At 43.9% G+C, this 24533-nt stretch overlaps 1 protein-coding gene across 3 annotated transcripts in view; it reads right to left on the bottom strand.

Annotated features, from left to right (window-relative positions):
- The window catches only part of IFNGR2 (interferon gamma receptor 2), a 45060-nt gene that overhangs the window by 3700 nt on the left and 16827 nt on the right, over positions 1-24533 (bottom strand). For all 3 annotated transcript variants that reach the window (XM_050929586.1, XM_050929605.1, XM_050929595.1), the window contains 4 exons: positions 23086-23261; positions 15926-16062; positions 9764-9914; positions 7088-7245 (listed from right to left, as the gene is read on the bottom strand). In XM_050929586.1, coding sequence (XP_050785543.1) covers positions 7088-7245; positions 9764-9914; positions 15926-16062; positions 23086-23261 — 622 coding nt within the window. The remainder of the gene's footprint in view (positions 1-7087; positions 7246-9763; positions 9915-15925; positions 16063-23085; positions 23262-24533) is intronic.

Genomic DNA, 24533 nt, shown 5'->3' with positions numbered 1-24533 from the left:
TAGTGAAAATGCTCCCTACGCTGACAGGAGAGCTTCTCCCAGCAGCGTAGGTAACCACCTCCCCAAGAAGTGATAGATATGTTAATGGGAGAAGCCCTCCTCTGTTCATATTACTGTCTATTCTGGGGTCAGCTCGGTATAACTATGTGGCTTGGCAGAGGTGATGTATATATATATGGGGCGGGGAGGGGGCACGTGGGGTCGCATGCCCCTTCCAGATTTCTGCCAGGGTTTATATATTTTTTTTTTTTAAAAAACAGGAGTAGGTTCGAAATATCACCTCTGTTGTTTGGGGATGCGGATTTTCCATACCCTTGTATGAAGCAATTTACTCCTGAGGGTATTCTGTGCCAATTAAAAATTCTGTATTTTTAAATTCTTCAAAATGTTATTTGTCAAATAAATGTAGAGGCTCCAGCATGGCATTGGGGAGCACAGGCCACTGGCTGCACAGAGATGGGAGATCACTATGTATTCCCCTCCACCCCCGGACACAGACTCAGCAGTGAGGCTGCAGCCATCCCTGACACACTGCAAGGACCAAGCCTGTCCCAGAAACACCCCAGGGCCCTGGCCCTCCATGCCAGGTGTGGGCAGGCAGGCTCAGCAAGGCAGGATCCAAGTGTGGAGGGGATCCAAGTGTGGGTTGAGAGGGTTCTGTGTGGGGCAATCTGGGTGCAGGTGGCTCAGTGAGGGATCCAGGAGTGGGGGGATCTGGATGCACAGGGGCTCTTTAGGGGGTTGTGGGTGAAATGGTAATGGGACTCTGCATGGGGTCCAGGTGAAGGTGGTTAGAGCTCAGTGGGGGAGGCTCAGTGGTGCAGTCCAGATGCTGGCGGAGCAGGGCTCAGTTGGGTGGGGATCCAGATGCAGCAGGCTGGGGCTCAGTGGGGTGGGGATCCGGGTGGTTCGTCATGGTGGTCCAGGTGCAGGGGGAGCAGGGCTAGGCTGCAGGGGTTCTATGTGTGCAGGGGGGTGAGGCTCAGGGACTTGAACTCCCTTTACAGTGATCCCTCCCCCTGCAGCTGAGGAGCAATGGGCACAGGAAGTGAGGAAGAGTTTGCAGAGCTTCCTGGAGCCTGGGGAGAAACCTGGAGGTCTGACCTGACTCTGGCTGCCGGCCATACAAGGGAAGAGGAAGTCCCATCCTCCCCAACTCTGCTGGGACTAGCGGCTGAGCCCAGCGCAGGGTAGGAGCCAACAGCCGGGTCTTCCTCAGTCCCCTCGCTCTGCCCCACAGTGATTTACCTCTCTGGCGGCTGCCCTAGGCACCCAAAATGTAACTACTGGGGACAGTCACTTGAAAGCCACGAAAGCATCCTTTGCTTCCCCATCAGAAAGTCGTTTTTCTGCAGGGAAGCAAAGAAATCTGTGGGGGACATGAATTCTGCGCATGCACAGAGGTGCAGAATTCCCCCAGGTGTAAGTGTTATACCAACAAAAGCTGGTAACGGAGACTAAGTATCTGTGTTCCACTTCTGGATGCCTGAAATGAGCCACTTGGCACCAGACGTGCAGAAGTACTAAGCATTCACACCAGCAATTGAAGTCAATGGGAGCTGTGCTCTCAGTACATAACATGCTACAAAAATACCAAGTTCTCTGAAAAATCAGGCCCTCAGATGTCTTCAGTTAGAGACCCAAAATTAGTGGACACTTAGTAATTTTGACTTACTCTCTCTGTACCTCAGCTCTCCACCCGTAAAAAGGGGATATTACCAGGGACAGATCTAGCTTTTTTGTGGGCCCCAAGCACGGCAGTCAGGCAGCCTTAGGTGGCTTGCCTGTGGGAGTTCCCCGGTCCCGCGGCTTTGGTGTACCTGCTGCCGAATTGCCGACAAATCTGTGGGACTGGCAGACCTCCCATAGGCAAGCTGTGGAAGGCTGCCTGACTGCTGCCCTCGCAGGGACCGGCAGGGTACCCCGCACGGCTTGCTGCCCCAGGCACGCACTTGGAGCGCTGGTGCCTGGAGCAGCCGCTGGATATTACCCACTCATCTCAGATGTGTTTGGAAGATAAATTCATTGACATTTGTGAACCACTAAAGATGCTATGGGGAAAGCAGGGTTTGAAGGGTGTGCAGTAAATGAAGTATGTAGGGCCACATACAGAATGAGGGGGATAAAAAGAAATATTGAATAACCCACTCATTGAATGAGACGGATTCTGTGGAAAAAGTCATGTCTGATCATGTAATTAAAGGCTGTATCATCAGAATGCATAAATACATGGGAGTTGAATTAAAGTTGCACCAGAAACCTTATTTTGGGTAGTTTCCAAATTCTAAGTGCTTGACTTTGCAATATTAATAATGTTTCTTGCAATGTAGATTTTTTTTAACGCAAACAAATCCTCACAAACTGAAGAGCAAAGCCTGCAGTCCTCAGCCACTGACTTTCCACTGAAGTCACTAAGAATTTTGCCTGAATTAGGATTGCAGAATTTGGCCTTCAAGTATTTTCATGTTAGAATCATTCCTACTTTTGATGACAGTAATAACTCTGAGAAGTTAATCTGATATATGATTAATCATATTTAAATGACCACAAATGTCCCAATGTACTTTTCTGTTAAATTTACTGGGATTCTGTTACTTACTGGAAGACAGCAGAAAAAAAAACCTGCAGCATTTTTCATTTCATACTGAATTGGGGAATTTCCATTCTATTTCTTATCATCTGTTGATATCAGCTAAGAAAACTTGGCAAGGCAAAATGAAAGTAAATTCAGTAGGGATTTTCCAGCCTCTAACTACTTTGTAAATTTAGCCACGTATGCATCAGGAGCATTCTGTAGTTTCTTACCACTTTATCTACCCAGAGTAGGAATTTCTCCATGTTAAAATATCACTTTAATATAGAAGCATCTGAACTTACTTTCACTCTATCAACGGAGTTAACGTACATTTCACGACTGTACTGTGTTTACAACATATATATTGAGCAATTTTTAATGCCATAATTTGGAGAGGGTGATCTTAAAAGTTGGTGCTATTTAGAGGTCACATTACAAAAATCAAAGCTACTGTCAAGAGTCCTTTCAAAAATCGTCCATCACACAGAACTTGAGGCTGCTAAGAAACATCAGAATCACATGTACACAGGAATCAGACTCTGTTCTTGTGAGCATAGATGCACACCTGTGACTCATTTTATAGAAACAGTGCTGGTGCAATGTTGAAATAAATGCAAAAAGCTTTTTTAAAAAAAACAAAAAACAACCCCCCCCCCACTAAATCAAAGGTCAAATAGGTATTTAACAGTACAGCAAACTAACATGTTTTTTCCTAACTTGATTAGCTCAGACTTGACTGTTAAGTCACTTTCAGCAAAACACAGTGTTCTAATTGGTTTTAAAAGGTTTCCTTTATGACAACCAGTTTCATCAATACACAGCATTAAATGTTTTTAAAGCCTGTTTCATTTCCCATCTTAGAGACACTTGTTTGAAAGCTGTGTTTCACGACATGATCTATTCCAACTATCTTTTAAAAGCAAAAACACACCACAAATTAACCATTTGACAGCCTGCCACCTACAAACAGAGCTCTCACATCACTAACAAAATTTAAGTGCGACAGCTCTAAGTTGTAAAAGCAGCAAAGAGTCCTGTGGCACCTTATAGACTAAGAGATGTATTGGAGCGTGGGCATGCATCCGATGAAAGCTCATGCTCCAATACATCTCTTAGTCTATAAGGTGCCACAGGACTCTCTCTGCTGCTTTTACAGATCCAGACTAACATGGCTACTCCTCTGATACAGCTCTAAGTTGGAAACTTTTAGTTGCTGAATTAGTTAAAGTATCCAATGATAGATTCTTCATCAATATAATGCAAATCAATAGAGTACATTATACGTTGATTAATCACAGCATTCTATTAGCTAGAGTTATCTAATTTCACAGGTAGGTGTTCCAGGTGGCTGACATCTCAAATGTTAAGACTGGGTGGGTCAAGTACAGGAACTGGGCTGTAATATACCTACTATATTTTATACACAGTATAAAGCACTACAGAATTGCCATCAGGCTGCGTGCCTGCCACCACAAATTCACTTCTGGATGTGGAGCAAATAAAAGTTTCATGCACTTTACATCACTGGTGTAGGTAGGACAGGCAAACTGGCTGGGTCCTAGCTTTTGGGCAGGCAAAGACTGGGTGGGGGAGCAGCACGGGTGGAGGGCCCACCTCCCCCACATCACCCCTTACCACTCAGCAGGCACCTGGGGCACACAGGCTGCAGGGCATGCCCATGGGGCAGAGGGGGAGCCCCACCAGGGCTCGAGCTCCATCCATCCCTCCCAACCTTAGGTCAGTATCTGCCAGACTGGCTGCGTCCCCTACCTGCTGGCGACGCACACTGCTGCCCAGGTCTCGGCCCCAGCACTAGCGATCTCCCTATCCCCATGGCACTCCCCCTTCCCCCGCAGGGCTAGCACTGGGACCGTAGACCAGGGCAGCAGTGCATGGCGCCGGCAGGAGAGGATGCGGTCAGAAACTGAGCTGGGATCGGGAGTCCCAGCCTGTGGATTCAGTGGGTTCCATAGATGGGCCTGGAAGCTAAGTGGGCTGGCTGTGGCCCACTCAGGCCCATACATGGCTACACCTCTGCTTTCTAAGGGAAAAAGACCTGTGTCTTTTAATACACTTCAGTGGGAACAGAGGACGTTCAGCACCTCAGACAGCTGAACACAAGATTTTTATTGTTGAAGAGTTATTCCAGGGCTAGTTAGAAAGCCTAGAAGCCAAAAGCTTTCATAATGTTACAAGCTACAACATGGCATAGCATTTTAGTTGGCTTTTATATTAACAGTTTTAATTATAGATACAGGTGACAGGGCAGGGATAAGGAACAAGTTATTTTATTATGACACTTATCTCTGGCATTAATCGGATTCAAATTATTTTTTACAGGTAGATTTTAAAGACAGAGCAAATAAGTACATTTTAATGAATTCAAGAAATAATCAGTTTGTGATTTTTTTTGCTACACCTAAGGAGTGGGACAATAATCAGATCTGCTTCCTGTAACTCAGACGCTGAAAGCCTGGAATTTGCTCTAAAGGAGGAACTGTGTGACTTTCTGAAACGCTAAAAAAAAACCCTATGAAACAGAAGCCACTGCCATATATTAACTATGGTAACTTGTTCTAATGACAATCTTTTCACATATCCATAGCTGTAAGACAGGGGTGGGCAAACTTTTTGGCCCAAGGGCCACATCTGGGTATGGAAATTGTATGGTGGGCCATGAATGCTCACAAAATTGGGGATGCAGCACGGGGTTAGGGCTCCAGCTGGGGGTACGGGCTCTGGGCTGGGACCGAGGGGTTTGAAGGGTGGGAGGGGGATCAGGGCTGCGGCACAGGAGGGAGTCAGGGGTGCAGACTCCGGGTGGAGCTTATCTCAAGTAGCTCCCAGAAGCAGCAGCATGTCCCCCATCCAGCTCCTATGCGGCGGCACGGCCAGACAGCTCTGTGCACTGCCCCGTCTGTAGGTGCCACCCCTGCAGCTCCCATTGGTTGCTGTTCCCGGCCAATGGGACCTGCAGGGGCAGCGCGCAGAGTCCCCTAGCTACCCCTATGCGTAGGAGCCAGAGGAGAGAGATGCTGCTGCTTCCAGGAGCTGCACGTAGCAGGGCAAGCTCCCGACCTCGCTCCTGGGCTGAAGTGCCGGAGCAGGGCAAGCCCCAGACCCTGCTCCCTGGCGGGAACTTGAGGGCCAGATTAAAACGTCTGGAGGCTGGATGTGGCCCCTGGGCTATAGTTTGCCCACCCCTGCTGTAAGAAGAAGAAAAGCACTGGGCCAGCTAACCCCTCTTGGAAAACAAATAATACAAGCAGAATCGTTTCTTAATATGTATCATTATCAGTGTTATTTGACTGAAAACAGGTTCACTGTTGAAGCAGTTGCCTGATTTCTGCTGCTTACTATCCAGCTGAAATTCTAATGACCACCACACCAACTGAGGGTTATAAATTCTGATCGAGAGTGAGCGTTAGAAAACAGATTAACTCTTACCATCCTTTCCATAATATACTGTGTATTTTTAAAAAGTGAACATATTTTAGGTACTTATGTGTCCCCCTGCCCATAATAATATCTAATTGCATAAAATTATTAAACTTATCCTCACAAAACCCTTTTGAGGTGGGAAATCATCATCTTCATTTTACAGATAGGAACTGAGGCAGACACAGATTAAGTGACTTGCTCAAGGTCATGCAGAAAATCTATAGCAAACTTGGAAACTGAACCCAGATCCTGAAGTCCTGATCCAGTTCCTTAATCAGGAAAGTACCCTAGCTCAAAGGATTGTTTTTGATAGTAGAAATGTTTAACCCATGATGTGGAAGATGTCTCAAGCCATAACTTTTAATTCATGATCAATGGAAAAACATTTCCTGTTTAAAACATAAAAAGAGGAAGATGAACAGAGCTGAAATGTTCTTCAGCACAGAGATGCATGAGCTGCCAGAAAAAAGTCACATGCATCTTTCGTCATTCATCTGTGAATTGCAAGAAACCATAACAAACAAAAGAACCTCACAACACCCAAGACCAAACCTTCCATCCCCTCAGGCCTCAGAGACTCTGATATTCGGTCTCTACTCTTAAAATGGCATGTGCTCACCTGTAATTCAGTACCTGATCCTTAAAAAGTCTACTTAACCCCCAAAGAAACTACTAATACTGTACAGCCTGCCATTCAGTCTCAGTTCTGTAATGAAGAATTGGTCTGCATCAACCCTGATTAATCAATATTATTTATTTTAAAACAAAAAATTGAGAGTCTTTTTTCATATTCCAACAGTTTTACACAAAGGAACGCCACAATATCTGTACTTAAGTACAGAGTGAGCAAGGGATTTCAGCTAAGTAAAATGGCATAAACTGGAGTAACTTTACAGCCACACTAACTATGAAAAATAAGCTATACTGCATTTATGGACTTCAGATGTAAACTCAGAAAGGCAAGAGTTTAATATTTTGTATCTTCTATGTGACTTCAACTAACCTAACCAGTTCACTCCCGTCATACCACTACCTCTTTTGCTAAATAGAAAGATAAAAAAAAACACATACCTCTTCAATATGTGGTGGAATTTTAAAAGGAGGCTGAAACCAATATTTAACAACTTGATGAAATTTCTGAATAAAAAGGAAGCAGACAATTGCTAAGATCACCACAGTAACTGTGGCAGCAACAAATATTACTACTACAAATCCAGCTCTCATTGCACCTAAAAAGAGAAAAAAAAATAGTATCACTACGTAATGTACATATCAAAAGCTTTTTCTTTTTATTCCATTGGTGTCAAGTTTATAAACAAGTTTTGATAACTTTTAAATGTGAAAACTAATCAATTGTCTTGGATAATAATTTAAATTGCATCATAATAAGCAAGAGGCTTTTATAGACTTCGTTTAACACAATGATAAAAAAGCTTCACCTATTGTGCACTGCAATATAACTGCATAACTTATATGTCATGCGTAGCTTCTGCCAGAGGTGGTAAAAGTGTATTTAAGGCACATGTAACAGTTTTCCTAGAATCAAGGCTTAGATATGACAGTAACGGACACTATCAAAATACAAGATAAAATAATACTCTCCAGCTTTAACATGGGAGTAAAAAAAACCTATGGGAAACACGAACTTTATCAAAAATTGTTGAGGAGGAGAAACACATCAATAGCAAGTACACCATGCTACGTCTCATACTTCTCAAAATTTTGTTTGAAATGAACACTGCTATCTTAAGCCAAACAATGCAGAAATTCACGGGCTGAGATCCAAATCCCACTAAGCAGAAGAAATATTAATATTAGGGTATTTGCCCTGGATAATTTGTACTGTTCTATTAAACAATGATACAGTGAGAGATACCAGAATGGCAGACCCAGAGGCTTAACTCTTATTTAAATTCATCCACCTTGCCCTCCTAATGAACTCTCACACTGAAGCATGTACTTAACATATGAGTAGTTCCAATGGTGTGCACATTGTTAGGTTCCAGGGACATTTTTTTTGCCAGACAAAAAAGACTACATATACACATATACATTACACATGCATATACACAGTATAGGTTATAAACAATTTAATACTGTACACAGCAATGATGATTGTGAAGCTTGGTTGAGGTGGTGAATTCAGTGGGTGTAAGAGGGTGGGATATTTCCCAAGGAATGCCTTAGTGCTAAATGATGAACTAGCATTCAGCCGATCCCTGTTGTTAATGTAACCATATACTCTACAAGGCAGCACGAATGGAGGGAGGGGAGACAGCATGGCAGAGAGAGACAGAGACACACATCATGTGTATGTGAGAGAGAGAGATGCACATTACACCTTTAAGTATGCTGACTCCACTCCAAGTAAACTGCCTTTTTAAGTAGATCAGCAAGTTGAGACAGCAGCTGCTGCCAGCAAGCTCCCTCTGTCCTGAGCCCTGTCATGTTCCCCCTCACCCTATGGAGATGGGGTACAGGAGCGGGGAAAGGGGACACCCTGACATTAGCACCCCTCTTCCCCCCTGCCCCCAGCAAGCAGGAGGCTCCTGGGAGCAGCTCCATGGCAGAGGGCAGGAGCAGCACATGGCAGTGAGGGAAGGGACAGCTGAACTGTCGGCAACTGATAGCCTGCTGGGCGGCTGCCACACAGGGGACTTAGGGGAATGGGGAGCTGATGGGGGGGTTGCCAGTCCACCCTGGTTCCAAGCCCCCACCACTAGCTCCAATGGGCTGCTCTTCCTGCAAGCAGGGGACAAAGCAGGCGGCTGCCAAACAACGTTATAAGGGAGCATTGTGCAACTTTAAACGAGCATGTTCCCTAATTGATCAGCAACGTAACAACAAAACAACCTTAACCAGGATGATGTTAAGTGAGTAGTTAGTGTATTTTAAGAGCTTTGCTAGGTTAGAGCCAGAGTGCTCAGCATCTTGCAGGATCACGCCCTAAAATGGCACCTTGTTTGACACATTTGTGTAAGGAGAGAAAAAGGAGTACGTGAGCATGGAGCCTATACTGCCTTCTCATGCCTAGAGGTGATTCCTCCAGGTTAGCGTATCAGATGTAACATGAGAACCTAAGTCTACACAGGCCTTACAACAGAGTTTAAAACCAGGCTTAAGCTCAGATATAGACAGACCAGATTCTAACATTGTGGCCAACAGTATAGATGGGACCAAACTTTACCGGTTTCTGAATTGTCCTTGCCCTCCCCAACTTTGTCTCACCCCTCCCCTCCAATCTCTCTCTCTCCTGCCCGTTCTCCACACTATGGCAGAGCAGGCAATCAGGTGAATGGGATAGGGCAGAGAGGGACATGGTGAGTTTGGGAGAGTACCATCATTTTCCCTCAAACAAACAAATTTGACCCAAGGTGAGAAAAGGAATTACCAGCAAGTAATTTTTCCTTAGAATACATATATTTGTACCTTAATAGTCCCATCAACAACCACCCCCCCAAAAAAAACAAAACCAGAAAAACCACTCAATCTAGGAGGGGTGGGGAAAGGGAGGCAGATGCTCTGTTTTACTTTCTCTTATTTATTGAGCTGCTGAAAAAAAAAAACTGTGTGAAAATGAATGCGAATATGCCCTTGAACTACTAAAAGACAGTGCCCTTTTAGAATGGAAGACAGGTACTGGTTGTGTGATACAGTAAAAGAAAACAGCCAATCATTTAAGACAAGTTTTATACCAGTTTCATTACACAAGAGATAAAACAGGTGTTCATGAAATAAGGTTTATACCACTAGCTGCAGTTTTGTGACAATTTGTTTCGCTTAATGGTCCAATGTTGTCATCGAATACTTGGACTTTTGCTCGTATTTGAAAACAATACACCGTCAGTTGCTTTAGATTCAGAAGTCCAATTCGGGTATTCTTGGTCCATTTTGTTTCCTGTTTTTTTTTTTTTTTTAAAAAAAGTTAAGTTCTATGTTAGTGCAACTAATATTATTACAAAGATTTCTATTAAGAGTTTTCTTCAATACAATCAATGTGAAATCACAAGTTTCCATTCAAAAGCTTCACAATATTTTTCATAACTAACATTATGCAAAAGTAGTACACCTCTACCCCAATATAACGCTGTCCTCGGGAGCCAAAAAATCTTGACGTGTTATAGGTGAAACCACATTATATCGAACTTGCTTTGATCTGCTGGAGCATGCAGTCCCACAGCCCCCGAAGCGTGGCTTTACCGCGTTATATACGAATTCATGTTATATTGGGTAGCGTTATATCGGGGTAGAGGTGTATAACAGTATGAGCTTCTTATTGCAGTGCATTTTAAACGCAAATTTTATTAGAGGCATTCTGCTTCAATGAAATAAAATCTGGCTATTTACGCTCCCCATCTACCACGGACATGATTATTTTGTGAATGCATGTAGGTTAATGTAAAATTTCACTGTACATGAAACACCCTTAGAACCTCTGAAAGTCTGCAGTATTTTTGTGCCAATTCCTGCAGTAAAAGGTGATTTGGCAGAAGAAGTAGGAGTTGGAAAAAACAACAAAACAAAAATATCGTCAAAAACAAATCTGCTGCTTTAAAATACCAGCTTCTAGGCTAGGATGCCTAGAATCATTATCTAGGGATTAAAGACAGATGAAAGTATGGTGTTCGTGTTTTGCATCAACCCTCCACTCTTGACACTAGAGCCACTGGCCTCAGACAGCAAGAACTGAATAAGATGAAGTTCTGTCCACTGAAGATCAAGACTTTCACCAATTTATCTCTTGGCCTACTCACAAGAATGGAGCTAGCTGAGAGAACTGTAGGGCAACGCTAAAGGTATTCTTTGGTAAGCTCAGAGAGCTGATAGGTAAGGTCCCATGGGAATCAAGACTGAGGGGAAAAACAACTGAGGCAAGTTGGCAGTTTTTCAAAGGGACACTATTAAGGGCCCAAAAGCAAGTTATTCCGATGGTTAGGAAAGATAGAAAATGTGGCAAAAGACCACATTGGCTTAATCACGAAATCTTGCGTGACCTACAAAATAAAAAGGCGTCATATAAAAAATGGAAACTAGGTCAGATTACAAAGGATGAATATAGGCAAATGACACAGGAATGCAGAGGCAAGATTAGAAAGGCAAAGGCACAAAATGAGCTCAAACTAGCTATGGGAATAAAGGGAAACAAGAAGACTTTTTATCAATACATTAGAAGCAAGAGGAGGACTAAGGACAGGGTAGGCCCACTGCTCAGTGAGGAGGGGGAAACAGTAACAGGAGACTTGGAAATGGCAGAGATGCTTAATGACTTCTTTGTTTCGGTCTTCACTGAGAAGTCTGAAGGAATGTCTAGTATAGTGAATGCTTACGGGAAGAGGGTAGGTTTAGAAGAGAAAATAAAAAAAGAGCAAGTAAAAAATCACTTAGAAAAGTTAGATGCCTGCAAGTCACCAGGGCCTGATGAAATGCATCCTAGAATACTCAAGGAGTTAATAGAAGAGGTATCTGAGCCTCTAGCTATTATCTTTGGGAAATCATGGGAGACGGGGGAGATTCCAGAAGACTGGAAGGGGGCAAATATAGTGCCCATCTATAAAAAGGGAAATAAAAACAACCCAGGAAACTATAGACCAGTTAGTTTAACTTCTGTGCCAGGGAAGATAATGGAGCAGGTAATTAAAGAAATCATCTGCAAACACTTGTAAGGTGGTGAGGTGATAGGGAATAGCCAGCATGGATTTGTAAAGAACAAATCGTGTCAAACTAATCTGATAGCGTTCTTTGATAGGATAACGAGCCTTGTGGATAAGGCAGAAGCGGTGGATGTGATATACCTAGACTTTAGTAAGGCATTTGATACAGTCTCGCATGATATTCTTATAGATAAACTAGGAAAGTACAATTTAGATGGGGCTACTATAAGGTGGGTGCATAACTGGCTGGATAACCGTACTCAGAGAGTAGTTGTTAATGGCTCCCAATCCTGCTGGAAAGGTATAACAAGTGGGGTTCCGCAGGAGTCTGTTCTGGGACCGGTTCTGTTCAATATCTTAATCAACGATTTAGATGTTGGCATAGAAAGTAAGCTTATTAAGTTTGCGGATGATACCAAACTGGGAGGGATTGCAACTGCTTTGGAGGACAGGGTCAAAATTCAAAACGATCTGGACAAATTGGAGAAATGGTCTGAGGTAAACAGGATGAAGTTCAATAAAGATAAATGCAAAGTGCTCCACCTAGGAAGGAACAATCAGTTTCACACATACAGAATGGGAAGAGACTGTCTAGGAAGGAGTATGGCAGAAAGAGATCTAGGGGTCATAGTAGACCACAAGCTTAATATGAGTCAACAGTGTGATACTGCTGCAAAAAAAGCAAACACGATTCTGGGATGCATTAACAGGTGTGTTGTAAACAAGACACAAGAAGTCATTCTTCCGCTTTACTCTGCGCTGGTCAGGCCTCAGCTGGAGTATTGTGTCCAGTTCTGGGCACCGCATTTCAAGAAAGATGTGGAGAAATTGGAGAGGGTCCAGAGAAGAGCAACAAGAATGATTAAAGGTCTTGAGAACATGACCTATGAAGGAAGGCTGAAGGAATTGGGTTTGTTTAGTTTGGAAAAGAGAAGACTGAGAGCGGACATGATAGCAGTTTTCAGGTATCTAAAAGGGTGTCATCAGGAGGAGGGAGAAAACTTGTTCACCTTAGCCTCCAACGATAGAACAAGAAGCAATGGGCTTAAACTGCAGCAAGGGAGATTTAGGTTGGACATTAGGAAAAAGTTCCTAACTGTCAGGGTAGTTAAACACTGGAATAGATTGCCTAGGGAAGTTGTGGAATCTCCATCTCTGGAGATATTTAAGAGTAGGTTAGATAAATGTCTATTAGGGATGGTCTAGAGAGTATTTGGTCCTGCCATGAGGGCAGAGGACTGGACTCGATGACCTCTCGAGGTCCCTTCCAGTCCTGGAGTCTATGAGTCTATGTCCACAGTCCTAACAAAGCTAGCAGTTTGCCTTTTTCAGTGCTGGGTAGCTCAGTTAAGAACTTGATTCATTCTTAATGTCAAAGCTAAAAGCTATGACATGAGGGTCTCAGTTCTGTCTCATCTGTATGTCAGCTAGAGGAAGAGGAGTACACCTCTACCTCAATATAACATGAATTTGGATATAACGTGGTAAAGGGGCTGGGGAGGGGGCGGGGCTGCGCACTCAGGCGGATTAAAGCAAGTTGAGATAATGCGGTTTCACCTATAACGTGGTAAGATTTTTTGGCTCCTGAGGACAGTGTTATATTGAGGTAGAGGTGTATGTTAAAAGTGTGTCAGAAAACTCAATTTTTCTGGGAAAGGAGGAAGGTGCATTAACCTGGGCACGGTCTTTTTTTTTTTTTAAAAAAAAGCTCAGCTAAGATTAACTGAAATGAAACAGGAAAGTAGTTGGAAAACCAGAGGCAGGGCCGTCCCTAGGGGAGGGGCAGGGCCCAGGGCAAATCAGCCTGTCTGGGGCCATCCTTAACATTTTTTATACAGATGTAATCTGGTTACAGTGAACTTCAAGGGCAGCTGCTGGCCACAGGTTAAATATTGATAGCACCCAGCTGTATAATTATAGTGTTGTTATAAGAATGAACTACAATAATGAAGTTCATATAATTTGAAAAAAAAAAATTAAAAAAAATCAGTGCCATACCACTTACATTCTGAAATCCACCTTCCCTGACTTCCTCACAGCAAACTTAATTCCCAAGTGCATATGGTCTTGCTACCCTCAGTGGATTTTTGTTTTAAATGCAATTACACATTTGCAACACAGAGTTCATGTCTCAGGAATTGGGAGACTCTTGGAAGGCCTACGTGTGCCCTGGTGCTGGGGGACCTCAGGATGCCCCAGCATGGAGGAGGGGCTCTAAGATCTGTTTTCTCTGAGGGCTGGGAAGGGGAGGGGAAGCAGAAAAGCAGATGGATGGAGGACCCCAGTCCTGGCTGGTGGTGGAGAGAGCAGAGTTGTGGGACCCCAGGGCCTGGTACTGCAGGGAGGGGAACCCCAAGGCTGGAGAGATGAAAGGCAAGGAGGACCCTGAGGCAAAGGGGTGATAAAGGCTGGCCCTGGCCTGGAGATGGCATTGGAGGACCCCACACAGTGCTGGGAGAGGGGAGAAAGGGCAGTGGAAGGGGGAAGCGTGGGGCACTGTGGGGACACCTATGCTGGGTGATGGAGACTACTGGCTGGCACTCACCTGTGCTAGGGAACCCCCTGTGCTGCTGGAAGGTCCCACTGGAAAAGGGAAGGGTCAGGGTCAGCCTGCCCAGGCACTAGTGGTTGGGAGGTGCTAGGACCCTACAGCAGCAGGTGACACTGAGCCCCGGAAGAGCAAGTTGAGACCGGGTCGCTGGCTGCTACCGCAGAGACTGAGCCCAAGGGGCTGCAGGAAAGGAAAAGAAACAAATGCCTCGGCTGGTGAGTGCAGGGGATGGGGCCGACCCCTGCTGCCAGCACCAGGCCCCCTGGGCCGCCCTGGCCTCCCCACATTCCCCTGAAGCACAAGACCCAGGGCAGTTGCCCTGGTCTGGCCTGTTGATGGGATGACTCTGGCCAGAGGCAGTTAATTTCATAAATGAAAAAAATGCATCAGTCTATGTCTTTAAAACAAAAATTCCTCATTTGTGGGCAGTTTATTCACCCCAAAGCCAGCCTGTCTAAACTGGGAATTTTCCCAGCTTATAGCCACTGGTAGTCCAAACAAAAGTATAACTATACTAGTGACTTGGAGTACACCATGTTTGCAAAACCTCTATAGATAGAGCCCTACCAAATTCATGGCCATGAAAAATGCATCACGGACCATGAAATATGGTCTCTCCCGGTGAAATCTGGTCTTTTGTGTGCTTTTACCTTATACTATACAGATTTAACAGAAGAGACCAGTGTTTCTCAAATTGGTGGTCCTAACCAAAAAATGAGTTGCGGGGGAGGGGATGAGGGTGTGTCACAAGGCTATTTTAGCGGGGGTCGCAGTACTGCTACCCTTAGCTCTGCACTGCTGCCTTCAGAGCTGAGTGGCTGGAGGGCAGCGGCTGCTGACTGAGGGCCTAGCTCTGCAGGCAGGAGCACAGAAGTAAGGGTGACAATACTATGCCATTCCATCCTCACTTCTGCGCTGCTGCTGGTGGCAGCTCCGCCTTCAGAGCTGGGCTCCTGGCCAGCAGCTGCTGCTCTCAAAGAATTGCCGCCACCAGCAGAGCGCAGAAGTAAGGGTAGCAGTACCATAACCCATTTCCCACCCCAACCCCCAAATAACCTTGCAATCCCCCCACAACTCCTTTTTGGATCAGGACTCTTACAATTACAACACCATGGCATTTCAGACTTAAATAGCTGAAATCATGAAATTTACAATTTTTAAAATCCTATGATCATGAAATTGACCAAAATGGACTGTGAATTTGGTAGGGCCCTATCTATAGGCCATAATTTGAACTGGCACACCTCACCTTACTTGATACGGCATAAATCAGGTCTTGTAGCAGTTTTTCCACCTGTCTACATTAAGGCTTTGATTTGAACCAGCACAGCTACTCCAGTAACTGGACACAAGTGGCTGAAATTCCCAGTGTAAACAAGACCTGAGATAGAGAGAAAAATCTCAGAGGTCCTAGGTAAAATTTTCAAAAGTGCCTACGTGACTTAAGAGTCTGATTTTCAGAAGTGACAAAGGTGTTTAGGAGCCCAAATCACTTTTGAAAATGGGACTGCTAAGTGCTTTGGAAAACTTTACATCCATTCAATTAACAAACACATAATACATTTGAGCCTAGATTAGATTAATTTCCCTTCAGTTAACTAACAAGCTTCCTTTCTGCTGGAAAAAAGGTCAATATTACAACTCTGCCCTCCATTTCTGTCTACCATTTTACCAAAGAAAGGAGAGAGAGATAAGAAGAATTCTTACATGTTGTTTGTTTGTTGAATTCTCCCAGTAGCGCACAAGATATTGTAAAGTATCTTCTTTTACAGTGTGCAAGAAGTTAAGGAAAAGTGAATCAGATGTTGAATCCACATTTACTATAACAGGAGGCCCTATAGTAGCTGAAAATGAACAAAAAATAGATGAATATGTGGAATTTTTTAAAATGAGCACATTTCCTAACAGTTTTGATCTGATACATAATAAGAAACTACTGAATACAACAGCCTGTTATCTGGAAGAGATATAAAGTGTTCAAATACCATTTACTCTATTTCAAATAGCTCCATAGCACTAAATATTGGCTGTGTCATGAATATAGGGGAAAGGGTTAAGCAGTTCAAATAACCCAGTTAGCACCTGATTAGAAGGACCAATGAGAAAAGAAGATCCTTTCAAATTTGGGGAGGGGGGGGCGCGGAGGGAGAAGAATTTGTTTGTTGTTCTCTTTTGTTGTTCCCTCTCCGGATGAAGGGAGAAGTCAACCAGGTATATCATCTCCTGAAAATATACCTGGAATAATCCATCTAAAACCATAGAGATTGTAAGTAGGGTAAAGAAATGCATTAGGTTATCTTTTGTTTTGGCTTGTGAGTTTTCCTATGCTACCGAGGTAGTTTTATTCCTGTTTTTGTAACTGTGAAGCTGAGCCCAGAGGGGAATCGTCGGCATTTTAAATCTTTCTATTACCCTGTAAAGTACTTTCCATCCTGATTTTGCAGGTGTGATTCTTAATTTTTTCTTTATAAATAAAGTTCTTTTAAGAACCTGATTGTCTTCAGGACACTGAAATCAAAGGGTCTGATCAGTGCCCACATTGCTAAGGCAATTGGTTAGTGTATTATGCTCAAGCCTCCCCAGGAAAGGGGGTTAAAGGGCTTGGGGGGGATATTTTGGGGGATAGGGATTCCAAGTGACCGTCCCCTGAATATTTGTGTAAAATCACTTGGTGGTGGCAGCATACCGTCCAAGGACAAGGAAAGGAATTTGTGCCTTGGGGAAGTTTTAACCTAAATTAATAGAATATAAGTTTAGGGGGTCTCCACATCTGTACCCCAGAGTTCACAGTGTGTGTGGGGGGTGGGACAACCTTAGCAGGCTTTTTATGTGAATTTAAATGATACAAAGAATCATTTCGTCTACTTTATCTTGAAAAATTATCAAGCTGTAGCAGGATCTATCTGCAGTTCACTCTGAGTTTTGCATAGCCCTGTTGACATTAATCTGATTTAAATTTTTCCTGCAAAATGCCAGATCAGTTATACAGTCTGTGCCTCCCATATTGCCTCCCAGCAAAGGAGCCTCATCTGTTCCAGCAGATAGAACACTGGACTTAGAGTCAGAGGATGTGGGTTCTATTATTGGCTATGCTACTGACTCATTGTGTGATTTTGGGAAAATCATTTCACTCTATCCCTCAGTTTTATCCACAGTGAAGTTTACCAGCATTTACAAAGCACTGACAACTACAGATAAACACACACCATATATGTGCTTCTTAATGATTATCATATCTTATTGGTAGTCTCTCTCACACACCCCTTCAACAGGCAATCAACTCCAGAGCAGTGTGTCTCACGCCCAAAGCCTATGTACAGGTGGAGAATGCCGCAAAAGGAAACTGATGAGGATGTTATAACCCCACTCAGTTTCAATTCACAGCCAGCTGCATCTGTGAAGTGCTCCTGTATTTCAACATGGCACTACTGTTATATGCTGCAGTTGCTAAGAAGAGAAAAAGAAAGCAAAAAGATTCTAGAGGAAGAAGGATGAGAAGACTGATGCAAGCAAGGAGGAGAAGTTAGATGCATGCAACACGCTGGAAGGAGAACCAAGGCCTTGTCTATTGCTAGAGATTTATCCTGGTTCTAGCCATAGGTGTGGCTGCATTGGTACCACCTCTGGTATAGGCAGGCAAAACTGCAATTTGCACTACTGCTGGTTATCTTTATTTCAAACAAGGCTAGGCCCCACCAGTGTGAATAGCAGCTATGCCTGCCTACCTTAAGAGTTTGCACTGCTCCAGCTACATCAGTGACTAGTCTTCAATAGCTGGGACTGGAGCAAACTCTCAGTGTAGCCGAGGCTTAAAGAAGAGGAAAAGAAGTGGGTCTTATTGTGACATTGCACTCCATATGATTTTATGAAAATATTCGAATGAATGTGAATATAATGCAACTGGAATATGCTCCATGCAAAAGGTCTCTTGTAAGGTATTATTACAAAGCTTATAATTGACAGTGTGGTTATCCAATTTTTATAAGTGTATCACTCTTGTATCAAACTAATATATAAAATGTAACTCTGAGGTCTATGTAGTTATGCAAAGTGTGGGCCATTAATGGTGGTTTAGAATCTTGATGGCTCTCATCAACTAGAACAATTGACTGTAGATGTCTCTGTTTAACTTGCAAGCCTTCCTGTGAGTGAGGCCAGGAAGAATGAAGGCTTGGGGTCTCACAGGACATGTGACCATTTCACCTGGTACTGGAATCCATCTTAAACCAGGTGTTTTTCCATTTAGAAGTAGGGGTGGGAACCCAAAGAGACAAAAGATTTTTTCCATTTAGAAGTAGGGGTGGGAACCCAAAGAGACAAAAGATTCCTGCCTTGTGCCAAAGGTATATAAGGGGTTGGAACAGAACAAAGGGGGCTGCAGTCATGCGAAATCCACTAGCTACCACCTGAGCTGGAACAAGGACTGTACCCAGGAAAGGATTGGGCCCAGACTAGAAAGGAGTCTAGTCTGTGAAAGAAGCTTACTGGAACATCTCTGAGGGTGAGTTTTCATCTGTAATCAGTTTCTTACTGTATTAGGCTTAGACTTGGGTGTTTTTGTTTTATTTTGCTTGGCAGCATACTTCGTTCTGTCTGTTATTACTTGGAACCACTTAAATCTTACTTTTTATATTTAATAAAATCACTTTTTACTTATTAATTAAGTCAGAGCAAGTAATTAATACCGGGGGAGCAAACAGCTGTGCATATCTATCAGTGTTATAGAGGGCGAACAATTTATGAGTTTACCCTGTATAAGCTTTAGACAGAGCAAAATGGATTAATTTGGAGTTTGGATCCCATTGGACACTGGATGTCTCGGTGCTAGAGACAAGAGTACTTCTTAAGCTATTTTCAGTTAAGTCTGCAGCTTGTGGGAGACATGGTTCAGTCCTGAGTCTGTGTTTGTAGCAGGCTAGCGTGTCTGGCTCAACAAGACAGGGTACTGAAGACCCAAGCTGCCAGGCTCAGAGGTAGTCTCAGCATATCAGGTGGCAGTCCCAAGGGGGTCCCTGTGACCGAACCGATCACACTTATGTTCATGTGTTATATTTTAATTTTCCTATTGAACATTTTGTTGGTCACCAAAGTTTGGAAGTGAACTGCTAAAATGTACCTTCCAGTATAAATACAAGACTACCAAGCAATTCGTTTATCCCTAATTATTGTTATAGCATGGCATAAAGGAAAAAAAGGTGAGTTGCTCTGGACTCTAAATTGTATTACAGTACCTAATACAATGGGGTTCTGAGCGCTACACACTTCTATTTTACAAATATATAAAAAAAATGTTAAAAAGACCAGAACAAAAGTCGGACAGCCGAGCATAACACAAGAGAAAACTGATCCTTTCCTGTAACCTCGGCTTATTATTTTCACTTATAATGGCAGGACATGTTTACATTTATTATGCTGCAATGTCATCTGTGCTATGATAACAGACAAACAAAAATAATTAACTTTACCCTGTTTCAAATGGTTCTGCTCTGCTCAAAATTATTTTGGGGAAAGTTGGCCCTCTTCTTAATACACTGGATCATGAACCTTTTAGTTTCTTCTTGCATCACGCCCTATTACAGTTGCAACTGCTGTCTCTCCTTTAATGTGTCCTCTCTTCTGTGCATTTTGCTTATAAGTTTCCCTTGGCAGGGTAACTCTCTCCCTGTACATTCTCTCTCTCACCGCTCAGGGCATGAAACATGATCTGGGGTTGATCCACGTGGCTGATTTGAATGCCATAGGGAAAAATACACACAAGATAGAAGGCTAACATTTGAATTTACTGGAATTGATTTTAGGATTGGCTACATGTGGTGCCACATGAAAAGGCAGAGAAGGCTGCTGGCTTTCAAGGGGTCAATTGAAACTATCCAGAGCACTGGATACACAACAGCTGGGAAAGAGTACGTATGGAATCATGCAGTCCCTCCCCTCTGCCTTGCGCTCTCTTTGAGCTAGCCGGATGTCCCCATCCACAGGATCCATTCCCCAGGTTGGGAAATAAGAGGGAATAATGAATGAATCTCTTCTGCTCTAAATATTATTTCAAACTTAACTTTTGAACAAAGGAAACCCACAATAAGGGGAGGCATAGCTCAGTAGTTTGAGCACTGGCCTGCTAAATCCAGGGTTGTGAGTTCAATCCTTGAGGGGGCCATTTAGGGATCTGGGGCAAAAATCTGTCTGGGGATTGGTCTACTTTAAGCAGGGGGTTGGACTAGATGACCCGAGGTCCCTTCAACCCTGATATTCTATGATCTTCTATGAACTGAATCTCCTCCTAGCCCAGAAACCAACCATAACAAGGAAACTCGTGGATACTTCTAAAAGTTAACATTAAATGTGTTCACACAGCCACCAAATTATCCTGTATTTTGTCAGTATGGTATACTCCTCATTATCTGAATAGCACATGGGACACTGATTTTATGCGGAGCCATGGCCAGGGGCTCGTCTTCCTCCTCACAGCCCTGGCTGGGGATGTCTGCTCTATTATCTGCCTTGTCCCCCAGCATAAGCTACAGGCTGCAGACGTCAGGTATCTCATGCTGAGGGACAAGAAAGGGATTCAGATAACGTGGAAGTTCAGCTAATAGGGTTTTGGATAAATGGGAGTATACCGTATTAGTACTCCCTGTATATCCCCGACCCCTTTATACTACAGAACTAGGGCATAATGTAGGTACTTTTGAAATGGTGTATGTTTGGTGCTAAAATGTGTTTAGGAGTTATCACAAAATTAAGTGCACCTAAAAGCCTGAAATCTACAGGAAAATAAGAAAGGCCATGTCTACATCTAAAATTTTGCAGCGCTGGTTGTTACAGCTGTATTTGTACAGCTGTATAGGGCCAGCGCTGCAGAGTGGCCACACTTACAGCAACCAGCGCTGCAAGTGGTGTTAGATGTGGCCACACTGCAGCGCTGTTGGGCGGCTTCAAGGGGTTTCGGGGAACGCGAGAGCAAACCGGGAAAGGAGACCAGCTTCGCCGCGGTTTGCTCTCGCGTTCCGCGAACCACCCTGCAAACCGGAGGGAAGGAGACCTGCTTGTTCGGGTTCGGGGAACGCGAGAGCAAACCGGGGAAGGAGACCAGCTTCGCCGCGGTTTGCTCTCGCGTTCCCCGAACCTCCCTGCAAACCGCAGGGAAGGAGACCTGCTTGCTCGGGTTCGGGGAACGCGAGAGCAAACCGGGGAAGGAGACCAGCTTCGCCGCGGTTTGCTCTCGCGTTCCCCGAACCTCCCTGCAAACCGCAGGGAAGGAGACCTGCTTGCTCGGGTTCGGGGAACGCGAGAGCAAACCGGGAAAGGAGACCAGCTTCGCCGCGGTTTGCTCTCGCGTTCCGCGAACCACCGTGCAAACCGCAGGGAAGGAGACCTGCTTGCTCGGGGAACGCGAGAGCAAACCGCGGCGAAGCTGGTCTCCTTCCCCGCGGTTTGCTCTCGCGTTCCCCGAACCGCCGAGCAAGCAGGTCTCCTTCCCTGCGGTTTGCAGGGTGGTTCGCGGAACGCGAGAGCAAACCGCGGCGAAGCTGGTCTCCTTCCCCGGTTTGCTCTCGCGTTCCCGGAACCACCCTGCAAACCGCAGGGACGGAGACCTGCTTGCTCGGGGTTCGGGGAACGCGAGAGCAAACCGGGAAAGGAGACCAGCTTGATTACCGGAGGCTTCCTCAGGTATGCTGGGATACCTGCTTATTCCACGGAGGTCAAGAAAAGCGCTGGTAAGTGACTATACTTGATTACCAGCGCTGGATCACCAGCGCTGGATCCTCTACACCCGAGACAAAACGGGAGTACGGCCAGCGCTGCAAACAGGGAGTTGCAGCGCTGGTGGTGCCCTGCAGATGTGTACACCTCCTAAGTTGCAGCGCTGTAACTCCCTCACCAGCGCTGCAACTTTCTGATGTAGACAAGCCCAAAGTTAAGTTATTGCTCTCCTGGGCTCTGTTCAATCTAGGAAAATTAGTTGTAATCAACAGATTCCCCCATCAACTGGTGCTGAAAAGAGCTCAGTTGTTAAGTGTAGATGAGAAACTTGTTTTAATATTACAGAAAAGTTGACAGATACCAGTTTCTACTAGGTCTCTGTATCTATACCACTGGCATAGCAATATAAACTGAAATAGATTTTAAAAATTGATTCCTAAGACAGCAGGTCCCATCACCTCTCTTTCGAGTGGGATGCATTAACAAGTGTGTTGTAAACAAGACACGAGAAGTCATTCTTCCGCTTTACTCTGCGCTGGTTAGGCCTCAACTGGAGTATTGTGTCCAGTTCTGGGCACCGCATTTCAAGAAAGATGTGGAGAAACTGGAGAGAGTCCAGAGAAGAGCAACGAGAATGATTAAAGGTCTTGAGAACATGACCTATGAAGGAAGGCTGAAGGAATTGGGTTTGTTTAGTTTGGAAAAGAGAAGACTTAGAGGGGACATGATAGCAGTTTTCAGGTATCTAAAAGGGTGTCATCAGGAGAAGGGAGAAAACTTGTTCACCTTAGCTTCCAATGATAGAACAAGAAGCAATGGGCTTAAACTGCAGCAAGGGAGATTTAGGTTGGACATTAGGAAAAAGTTCCTAACTGTCAGGGTAGTTAGACACTGGAATAGATTGCCTAGGGAAGTTGTGGAATCTCCATCTCTGGAGATATTTAAGAGTAGGTTAGATAAATGTCTATTAGGGATGGTCTAGAGAGTATTTGGTCCTGCCATGAGGGCAGGGGACTGGACTCGATGACCTCTCGAGGTCCCTTCCAGTCCTAGAGTCTATGAGTCCTCTCATATATTATACAAAGTGAAGAAAATGAAGACACAACAATTACCAGAAATATTTTCTGTAAGGTGGTGAGAGGCTGAGATCATAAAAGACTTACTGTTTTGGTCTGCTACAAATGTATTTGTTTCCACCCAGTCAGATTTCACTTGCCCTAGCTCAGCCCTAACACGTAAAGTAATTGTCCAAAAGCTTTTGATATCTGGATCTGTGAAACTGCATTCAGTCTTCGTAATGTTTGTGCAGTTAATTTCTTCCCAACAGTTACAGGCCAGTCTGCAATATAAAATGATGAAAGAATAAATCAGTGGAATCGCCTCACTGCTGCATCTAGCACAACTGATTGATATTTCAGAGAGAGTTCTCTTTCTTTACACACTAGCCAGTTTCTAAAGAATCAACATTTGATATAAAAGTACAACTTTCAAGCAGTTTTACTCTATAACCATGCAATGCCTTCTCTCAAAGCATCTGAAACTCTTTTCAAAATGTAGCCAATTAAAAATTTAATGATATAGGCAGGGGACATTCTGTAAGCCCAGACGCTGAATGCCTTCAACTATTACAGGCTGGTAAGCCTGACTTCAGCACTGGGCAAACTGTCATGGGATCACCAACTGGTTAAAAGATAGGAAACAAAGGGTAGGGATAAAGGGTCAGTTTTCAGACTGAAGAGAGGTAAATGGTGGAGTCCCTCAGGCATCTGTACTGGAACTGGTCCTAATAAACATATTCACACATGATCTGGAAAAAGGGGTAAACAGCGAGGTGGCAAAATTTGCAGATGATACAAAACTACTCAAGGTAGTTAAGTCCCAAGCAGACTGTGAACAGCTACAAAAGGATCTCTTAAAACTGGCTGATTAGCCAACAAAATGGCAGATGAAATTCAGTGCTGATAAATGCAAAGTAAGGCACATTAGCAAACATAATCCCAAGTATACGTATAAAATGATCGAGTCCAAATTAGCTGTTACCACTCAAGAAAGAGAGCTTGGAGTCACTGTGAATAGTTCTCTGAAAACTTCCACTCACTGTGCAGCAGCAGTCAAAAAAAACAAACACAAAGAGAATGTTGGGAAACATTAAGAAAAGAACAGATAAGACGACAGAAAATATCATATTGCCTCTATATAAATCCATGGTACGCCCAGATCTTGAATACTCCATGCAGATGTGGTTGCCCCATCTCAAAAAAGATATTTTGGAATTGGAAAAGGAACAGAAAAGGGCAACAAAAATTATTAGGGGTATGAAATGGCTTCCATATGAGGAGAGATTAATAACACTGATTTTTCAGCTTGGAAAAGAGATGACTAAGGGGGAATATGACAGAGGTCTATAAAAATCATGACTGGTGTGGAGAAAGTAAATAAGGAAGTGCTATTTACTCCTTCTCATAGATTCATAGACTTAAGGTCAAAAGGGACCATTATGATCATCTAGTCTGACCTCTGCACAATGCAGGCCACAGAATCTCACCCACCTACGCCTGTAACAAACCCCTAACCTATGTCTGAGTTATTGAAGTCCTCAAATTGTAGTTTA

This window comes from Gopherus flavomarginatus, chromosome 1 (genome assembly GCF_025201925.1).
Source record: "Gopherus flavomarginatus isolate rGopFla2 chromosome 1, rGopFla2.mat.asm, whole genome shotgun sequence".
In the NCBI taxonomy this organism is placed as follows: Eukaryota; Metazoa; Chordata; order Testudines; family Testudinidae; genus Gopherus; species Gopherus flavomarginatus.
The sequence above is the reverse complement of the archived record's forward strand: the minus strand, read 5'-3'. Positions and strand labels throughout refer to the sequence as shown.